The 9,799-nt window shown below is 44.8% G+C and overlaps 1 protein-coding gene across 2 annotated transcripts in view; it reads right to left on the bottom strand.

Moving 5' to 3' along the window:
- Positions 1–853: 853 nt before the first annotated feature.
- Positions 854–9,799, bottom strand: part of DOK5 (docking protein 5) — a 127,642-nt gene continuing 118,696 nt past the window's right edge. For both annotated transcript variants that reach the window (XM_072944455.1, XM_006206644.4), the window contains exons 7-8: positions 8,956–9,076; positions 854–1,629 (exon numbers count right to left, since the gene is read on the bottom strand). In XM_072944455.1, coding sequence (XP_072800556.1) covers positions 1,565–1,629; positions 8,956–9,076 — 186 coding nt within the window. In that variant the 3' untranslated portion in view covers positions 854–1,564. The remainder of the gene's footprint in view (positions 1,630–8,955; positions 9,077–9,799) is intronic.

Below are 9,799 nucleotides of genomic sequence, written 5' to 3'. Positions count from 1 at the left end.
AGCCCAGTGCCTGGCACCGAAACAGTACACAATCCATGTTACTTTGCCTCCCCTGGTAGAAAGAACTCTACACCAAGGACAGGAGTTGATTCGTCTACCCATTCATTCCACATGTATTTCTCAAGCATGACCTGTGTGTCAGGTACAGAGCTAGGGCCGAGGTAACAGGCGTGTAAAATTTAGCAAAGAAAAATATAGACCATCCAGTCAAATTTGAATCTAGGATATACAATGGATATTTTTAAGTATAATTATGTCCCATGCAATGCACTTATACTAAAAAAAAATTGTTCATTGTGTATCTGAAATTTCAATTTAATTGGATATCCTATATTTTATCTGGCCACACTGCTGGAAATAAGAGTCATGACCAGGATAGACACCATCCCTGCTCTCTCTTGCAGTTTTATGGCAACTCTGGCCTCGTAAGCTCACAAGATTTCACTTGCCACCTGGCAGTTTCCTGGTGGGAAAGCCTGGAAAACAGAGTGACCATCTCGTTAGAAGCACATGGCCTCTGATGGTCCATTGAGCAGACGTTGCTCTATCCTGGAGCTGCGTCTTTATTTCCTGGTCATACTCGTCTGCATTTAAGGTCTTTGGTGACACAGACGGTGTCTTTTCCCTCTAAATCCCCAGACTCCGTCCAGCACAGTGCCTGGAGCCAGCAGACTGTCAGCACAGACCAGGTCAACGAACGAGTGAGCAAACGCATACACGGCTGGACGTCCATCAAACGCGATGCCAAACCATGCTCACGGCTCACAAGGAGAATGCTCACACGCCTTCAGAAACACTGGTGATATAGAGACAACCAGATAGCCAGAATCCCAAGATCACGTGGGTGAAGAATGATCTCTTTTATTTTAAAATATTTTAGGAAGGTACACCAAACAAAATAAAGGCTTTTAAAAAAAGGGAAGGGGTTGGGGTGGGGGATGGCGTGAGAGACATTGTAACCCTGTGAAGAATACTAACGGGTGAGCAGAAAAGTGGCTTCTTAACATAATAGGTAAGAGTGAGTCAAAGCACTGATTTAACTAATGGGTACTTACAATAAGGTCTGATTGCCAAGAGTTAAGCAGAACCATAGTATTAATAACTGAGGAATACTGTATAAACAAGTAACAATTAAGAGCCATTTTATCATCAGTATTGATTCATACAATGGAAACACTCAGAAGGAAAAATCACAAGAATCCGCAAAAGGACAGATTCAGAGGAGGTGCAGGGGACACGGTGTCTACGATAGAAAATCCTTTTGTGGCATCGACTCCTTACTGTCCAGCTGTAAAAGAGGGAACGAAAAGTGCACATCGATAGAGCAGGTTTCAATTACGCTAAGTTTTTTTTATTTTTTTAAAGAAAGTGGGAGAAAAAAAGAAAAGAACCAAGAAAAAGACAAAGACAGTATTGCAGAGTTTCCCCAGGAGAGCGCAGTTGGCAGGGGCTTGCAGCTTCCTGGCGTCATCGCCTCCCTCGGGGTCACCCTCTGACCTTCCGGGTGAGTCTGTGCCTGACCCGTCACAAGCCGGTCACATGGCGATTCTTGGCATTTCTGTCGTCAGTGCTCAGATGGGTAGGCGGGAAAAGTCTCTGTCCGATGAAGCTTCAGAGGGCTGGTGACATCTTTTCCAAAAAGAATTGTAAAACGGCAGTTATATTTCCAGGAAGCCCACAACTGGGTTAGCTAGTTTCTCTAGAACACAAATAAGTAACGCAGGACACAGGGTATTTTTCCTCAGAGGCCACTCACGGGGATACGCAAATAAGAGTCATGAGAAAGGATGTGATTATCATATCATTTGCATGTGGCCTTCGCACCGGGCTATGATCAGACCGGCAGCAGTTAAGGAAAACCTCCTCCTTAATATTTCATCTTTATCAACCCAGAATATTTAGGGGACATGAGAAAGAATCAAAGGACTGTGCAAACTGTCGGCGAGGACACTCTTTGGCAACCTGATCAGAAATAAGACTATTTTCTTTATCCCCAGGAAACCTTGCTGTCAAGGAAGACGTCTTAAAATCCATTTAGTCTTTATTATCTCAGGTTTAGGTCCCAAACCGAGAAAAGTGAAGAAATCAGAAAGGCAACCCACGAGGCCACTGTCAGCCCCCTCTTCGAGCTAAGGTAGGAGCTGGCAGCCTTTCTCCATAAAGCGCCAGACACTAAATATTTTAGATCTTGCACGCGGTGGGGTCTCACGGCAACCACTGAACTCTGCTGTCCGGGGCACAGGCCAGCCGGTGACCGCGCAAGGAGTGGGCGTGGCTGTGGCAATAAAACGATGTGAACAGAAACAGACCCGGGATGGACGGGCCGGGAGGCCAGGCTGCCAGTCCTGCCGACAGAGCATTCGAGTCCACAAAAACAAGAGGTGTCACCGCCCTCTGCCGGCTGGGAGGCAGCACCGCGGAGGAATTCACGCGGCCCAGGTGAGCAGAGCAAAACCTACCCGAGGGCGCACAGCATCCCCGGGACGCAACGCGCGACGCCCCGGCCCACACGCGGGGAGAGGGGGCCGCAGCGCAGCGGGGCGCGGCCGCCCCACGGAACGCGTTCGAAACACTGAACCGAGCAAAAGGGGTCATAGTGGCCTCTGGCCCCGAAGCCTCCGCCTTTCTGCTCTTATCCCATCATCACCAACAGCCCTGGTCTCCGTCACACCGCAGTCCAGTCTCTTTCCAACGTAAGAAGTCATGGATTCGCTTATTTGCAAGCCTGAACCATAAGAAAATTATAAATCTAAACAACAGCACTGATTATGATTAGAGAAATTTGGATGTTAAAATATCCCAAGTCACTAGAAATCACTCCTTCCAGCCTCCCAGCCGCGTGGGCCATGGATTCTATCCTCCTTCCAACACACAAGCGCGTGCACTGTAACACAGAGACATTGTACCAATGGGTTTGGGCGCTACAAGTGAAAATCCAGGGAAATCTTTACTACGGTTTGATAATCTCCCCACAGGAAGCAGACTGCATACAAACAGCGTCAATGCAAAAATCCCAATCTCAGTCAAGGGTGAAGCCTCTACTGAACCTTCAGCGGTGGCTCCTAACACTAAGAGTTTTCGGGAAAAGCGACTGACAGCAGCCACTGGGGTCAAGTCGAAATGAAAGGACCTGCAGCCTCAGTCATGCTGGTTCACTGAACCCTCCCAGCTTGGCTTGAATGCCGTTTTTAAGCTTAAAGCCAGGAGATGGAGTGAAAGAGTTTCTTCCAGTTTTGCAGTTCACACAGGGGTCACAAGCGGGCACTGGCCTGTGGACCCCATCCGGGCCCAGGCCTGGGCTCTGGCCTGCACAGGGCATGCAACATCTGGAATAGCTTAACATCTGAGTAACTGCAGACTTTCCGTGAAGGGCAGATTCTCCAGGCCTGCGCTCTCCCTGGGCTGCTCACCAGGGACCCCGCCTCCCCCACATCTGTCCTGTTTCACTCTTGGCATGTCCTTCTGGTTCCTATAGACAAGCAAACTTGAGATCCTGGTTTATATGCCCTCTTTTCACATTTGCTCAGATCTTTATTACTTCTCTCTTAAAGGCAGTACGTACAACGTACGTGACTGTGTTAGAATTACTACTGGAAAACCAATGTTAACTTCTCCAGAGTAGCCATGAGCTCCAGGAAGCTATCAACCTTAAGATAAAAACGTAAACGGCAGGGCCTGGAATCAAACTTCCAGAGGCGCTATCTCCATCACGCAGTATTTGCCTTGGAAACACCCACGGTGGCAGAATTCCCTCCCGAAGGCAAGAACGTATGATAAAAGAAAGAAGTTGCCCTGGATTAGGAGTCCGAACGCTGGAGTTCTAATGCCAGTCCCTCCACTCACTGGCTATGTGATCTTGAGCAAGGACTTGGCCTCCGAGGGTGTCAGTCTCTGCTTTCATCGAACTGGAGAAGATGCTCCCACTCTTGCCAACTCAAACCGTTGCCGGGTGAGCCACACACGGCACCGCGGTCTACAGCAGAGTGTGACGCAAACATCGAATGCTCCTCTTTGATTTCCTAAAATTATCTGAAGTCACATCTGATCAATGGTATAAGTGCCTATTTTTTGTTCTCACTTTTTTTGTTTTGAAACAAGGGACGCTGTCTTCTGAGGCAATTCCAAAGGAAGGCTCCTAAAAATATCGAGCAACAGAGCGCATCAGAGTAAGGGGCAAAGATTCCTAAGATGTTAACTTTAAGACGGAGGTGAGGGGGTTTGAGACAAACACTGCCGTGAAACCAGACACACCAGGCTGTCTCCCAGTGCCCCGTATGCACCAGCCACACTGCCTCGCCTCTCTTTGAACACCCAGCTCCTTTCTGCCTCAGGGCTTTTGCACACATGGATCTCTCTGTGGCAAATGTTTCTCCCTGGCTCTCAGTATGGCTGCCTCTTCTCAGACTCAGGTCTTGGGGTAAATGCTGCAGCCTCCAGTGACCATCCCATCTACAGAAGTCCCTTTGTCATCCACCTCCCAAAACCAACAACTCTACCACCATTCTCTAGTACGGACACTCTCTTTTCAAAGTGACATGGACTGAACTTGAAATTAAATATATGTGTGTAATGACTGACTGTGACTCCCCTTTAGACTGTAAGTTGTAGGAGGGCAGAAACAGGCCTGTCTAGTAGCCCCAGTGTATCTGCATCACCCAACACAGTGCCTGGCATAAAGCAGATGCTCAGTTAACATTTACCAAATAAATGAATGCAATCAGTGAATGGACAGAGAGATGAAGGCCTCAACTCCTTACTAGACAGGTGATCTTGGACACATTACTGACCCTTCCAATTCTGTGTCTTAGCTGCACATGCGAATAAACTACTCTCAGGTGGTGGTTCTGCAGACTAAATGAGATCACATATGTTAAGGTCCTGGTGCAAAGCCTGGAACACAGTAAGTCCTCAAGAAACAGTAGCTTTTATAAAAATACTCACTGAGTATAGTCTCCCTTGTAAAGAACAAATCCGGCAGTTGACTAGTGGTTTTTTAATGTTTGTTTATATTAAAAAGAGGAGAAAAGGTTGCACATTCACCTAATTTGTGGTGCTCCGGTTTAAATATGATCAAATTCTCTACTGCAGGACATCTCAGAGCCTTGAAATACTGATTTGCTTTCTGAATTTCCTAAACGAGAACTTACTAGTATTCTGCCCCAAACGTATTGGACCATCGTACTTTTTTGGAGGAGGGTGATATCAACCAGGGTTAGGACAACACAGAACACAACTGGGGAGAGATGACCCTGTGGTTATTTCATGCAATGAATTCTTAAAAGAATCCTATGAATACATTGCTCAACATACTGCTGAATGCTTCCGTTTCATAAATGTCTTCCCAGTTTTCATAATAAACCTCCTTCACATGTTGATTTGTATATTCCTACGCATAGAAGAAAATTTAGTTGTGAAAACTGGAAGATGCGGTGGGAGAAGCAGCGGAGGTGGACTAAACACGAGGCGTGTGTCAGAACCAGTACCTTCCTCTCCCCACAAATACAGCAACCATAAAATGGTAATTCCAAAATCAACCAGCAGGTGGCTCTCTAGGACTAAATTTGGAGAGGAAATTTTTCTCAAACCAGTTGGATGACTTCCTTCAAGGGTCTGTATGATTTCCAAGATTAACCTCCAGACCTGTCAGGAAAAGTCAGCCTGAAATACATCAGGGTAGGTGAATTGGCCAGAGGAATTACAGCTCATGGATAGCAACAAAACAGGAAGAAATTTTGTGCTGTGTAATCTCACCCGGCAACACATACAGGGCCGTGATGTTATTAATTTTTCTCAACCTCATTTTTTTCCTGGAGGTGGGCAGAAGGGAAGAAGGAAGGCAGGTGACACAGGTGGAATGATGGATGAACATACCCCATTTATTTGTCGTGTAAATGACCATCCCCAATAGGCAAGATAATTTTAACTAGTCTGTGAATATTTTTTTTAATCTGTCAAATTTTGTGGTAAGTTGAGTCCCCAAACTACATACACAGCACATATTAGCACTGCATCTCAATGAATATTGGTGACCAAAAAGCAGTTCACAAGATAAAATAAATATGGAGAAATTTATACAGAACTTGCTGGCGAGGAACTTTCTAAGCAGACATTGGTACCAATTAAGTATCAAAATAAAATACCTTTACATTAATTCCCACACAGGCAACAAAAGTAGGTGGAAATAAATAATTTGATGAAATAATTGGTCAAAAACATAAAGCAAAGAAGAAAATGAAGCAATAATAATGCCATTCTCATGCACAGAAATATTCTAAGATCATAGGACATTTCATTGAGTATCAGTATGCACTCAAAACAGGACAAATGTAAGAATTCTATTGATAATTTGTGTTCAACACAGTTCATACTATATAACAAAGAACAAACAATTATAGTTTTAATTATCAAATTCAAAACCTAATCACAAAGCTTGATAATCCATCATCTCTGCAGGAATTCTGTGGCTTTTTTTCTCATTATCACTGGTATTTATTGCATTAGAAACTGAGCCATCACCATCTTCAAGTTACTGCTTTGTACCTACTGCTGCTGCTGTGTTCATTTGGAAAATCTCTACCAATAAATTCAAGTTTAATTTTACAGTAGTACGGACAGACCTCGTTTTATTGTGCTTCACAGATATAGCAATTTTCTTTTAATTGAAAGTTTGTGGCAACCTTGCATCGAGGAAGTCTATCGGCACCATTTTCCCAACAGCATTTGCTCACTTCGTGTCTCTGTGTCACATTTTGGTAATTCTTGCAATATTTCTAACTTGTTCCTTATTATCATATTTGTTATGGTGACCTGTGGTCAGTGATCTTTGATGTTACTACTATGACTTTTTGAAGGCTCTGAAGTTGGTTAGCATTTTTTAGCAATAAAGTATTTTTAATTAAAGTATTACATCTTTTTAGACAATAATGCTACTGTACACTTCACAGACTACGGTATAGTGTGAGCGTAACTTTTACCTGCACTAGGAAACCAAGAAATTCCTGTGACTCGCTTTATCATAATATGGCCTTATTGCGGGGGTCCAGAGCTGAAACTGGGATATCTCCAAAGTCTGCCTGAATTTCATTACTTTTGAATATTGGATTATAAAAAATAGTAAATAATAAACCTAAATATAAAGGCTGTCCAAATAAACCCAGATCTAATTCTGATTTGAGCTGTTTGGTTGGTGGCTTGCTAGTTTTGACAAAAACAACAGAAACTTCTCCAAGAGTATGGTATTTTTCTTGGCGATGAAGTTCTGTATCGCTCTGCTCCACTTTTGGAGGTAATGTTATCACTTCTATTATCTTGGAATTAGTGGATCGCTCGTCTTGGATGCTCATCTCAGACCTGTCAGCTACGGATGGTTTTTCAACCATAATATGGGCTTCTTGCATGCAGGTAGGCTTGCAATTTTTGTTGTTGTGGTTGAAAAAACTTTGTATGTTGGCAGATAGAATCGTTTTCTTCGTAGCAAGCAGACGTAGACATTGTCAGAGGCAGTTATATATACCCAAGGGGCCTACCAACAGTATGTAACAGTATCTAAAACATACTCTTTAAATTTAAGATTAAAAAAAATTATTATACAGTCAAGGAAGGCCCTGATAAATTCCTTAGTCTTAAATCATTTCTGATGTGTGCCTATTCGTTTTGGTTAAGGACAGTTAGATCAGTTAAGATTAAGATTATAAAATGACTGTGTTCCTCATATGACATTTCTCTATGTCCAGATTGTCTTGAGGATTTCTAAGCTCCAGGATATAAGCTGATAAATTCTGAAACTGCAACATATATTAAATTTCCAGGACGTCCTGTCCTCACTCTCAGTGGCATCTTTGCAAACACGGGATTCTAGAGAAATCCAGTGGCTCATCAACTCTGATACAAGTTGACGATTCTCAAATTACTCTCAGACTGTCTCGCAGGAATTAAGGCAATTTACCGACTTCCCCTCTACGAAGCGTACATCACTTTCGTTCCCAATTTTCTTTTGCATTCCAGACACAGAATCTGAAAAGACGTAACTTTTTTTGTAAAGATCATTTTGGTATGTGTAGAAAGTCAACTTACAAAGCAGTTCCATAGCTTTGTGTGAGGATATATTTATATGCAAGCTTCTTTTAAACCTTCAATAATTATCATTTATATTTGTATAGTTGATCATATTATATACTAGAAAACATACAGCCAGTTGTTAGAACAGAATAGAGGCAGTAAGGAGGGAGGGTCTAGCTCAGTGGTAGAGCGTGTGTTTAGCATGCACGAGGTCCTGGGTTCAACCCCCAGTACCTCCCTTAAAAATAAATAAATGAATAAATAAACCTAATTACTTCCCCCGATACCTCCCCCCACCAAAAGATAAAGTGGAAAGGAAATAAAGAAATCATTTAAAAAAAGAACAGAGGTAGTAAAATTAATTTTAGTTAAAAACATAAATGTATCTAAGTAGAAGAGACTGGAGAAAATTGAATAGTGTGAGTGAGGTGTACATGACAAAAACTGTGATGACAAAATCAAATGTGGCAAACATTTCTGAATTTGTTCTGATATGGAACGACCTGACCTAGCCCAGCTCACTCTCTGTGCAGATACGTCCTGGAAGGTGAGCTTATTTACTGACTGTCAAGGCAGGCGCTCGCTCGGCACTCCTACAGGCACTCGGGACATATTTTTTGAGCATCTACAATACGCCAAGCTCTTGTTCAGACCCATGCAGGCATTTATTAAAATTGCAGGTCATTTATTACATCTTAAAATCTAGACTCTATGGTGGTGGGGCCCCAAGAATCTGCATTTTAAACCACTGCCGCCAGGACACTGTGACGGAGTCGGTGACCGGGGAGTGAGACCTTGATGGGGGGCGTGGTGCGGCCGCGCCGCCCAGGAGCTGAGCCCCGCCCCACCGGGAGGCCTGGCCCCGCCCCCCTGCCCCGCGCACGCGCACCAGCTTACCTTGCAGGCGGTACAGCTGCCCGGTGCTGTGCTGCCGCGTGATGTGCTGCCAGTAGGCGCTGCGAGGCAGGGGCACCATCGTGCTCAGCGAGGCGGCCCGCTCACTCATCTTCATCTGCAGCTGCGTCAGAGAGAGGAGAACGCTGTGTCAGCAACCCCGGGGCTGCGGGAACCCTGCCCCAGGAACTCCAGGCAAATCAGTTAGTATGTCGCCCTGGTGGTGGACACCTGCTAGCATCCACCCATCCTTCTCCCCGGGCTGCCAACCGCGCACTGATTTTCCTTTGGGGAGCTTCCCTCCAGCTCGGCTCAATCCGCCGCTGATTCTAGGGATGGCCTGGGGTCCCGAGCCAGGCCTTGATAAGACACAGTCCCCAGGGACATATATTAGAACTTTTGAGGAGGAGAGAATCAGTGGAGGTATTAAGGGGGTGTTTCCTGTTTTATTCACAGTTGGATCCCAGGGTCTAAAACATTTCCTGGCACACGGTAGGCAAACAATAAATACCCGCTGAGTTGAACGCATGACCTTGTGGGGTTCCTGGGAGGACAGGAGATGGGGCGCGAGCCTGTCTTGGAACAATGAAGGGGGAACGTGCTAGTCAGTGGACACTATTCCGAGGAAGGCAGCCAAGGGAAGGAGGTAAGGGTCTTCACAAGCTCCGCTGAGACCCTGGATCCTCCCTGGACCCGGAGACTAGCCTGGACTTTCCAAGTGTATGAGCCGATTACTTCTTTTCAGTTGAAGCTGACTTGAGTTGGATGTTCTATCACTAGAATAAGAAAAAGAGGCCTGTCTGCTCGTACAAGTGCCTGGTCCTCGTTCCAGGTACTGATTGGGGGA

Source organism: Vicugna pacos, chromosome 19 (assembly GCF_048564905.1).
Source record: "Vicugna pacos chromosome 19, VicPac4, whole genome shotgun sequence".
Taxonomy (NCBI): Eukaryota; Metazoa; Chordata; class Mammalia; order Artiodactyla; family Camelidae; genus Vicugna; species Vicugna pacos.
Note: the sequence above shows the minus strand (reverse complement) of the source record. Positions and strands in the feature narration are given on the sequence as shown.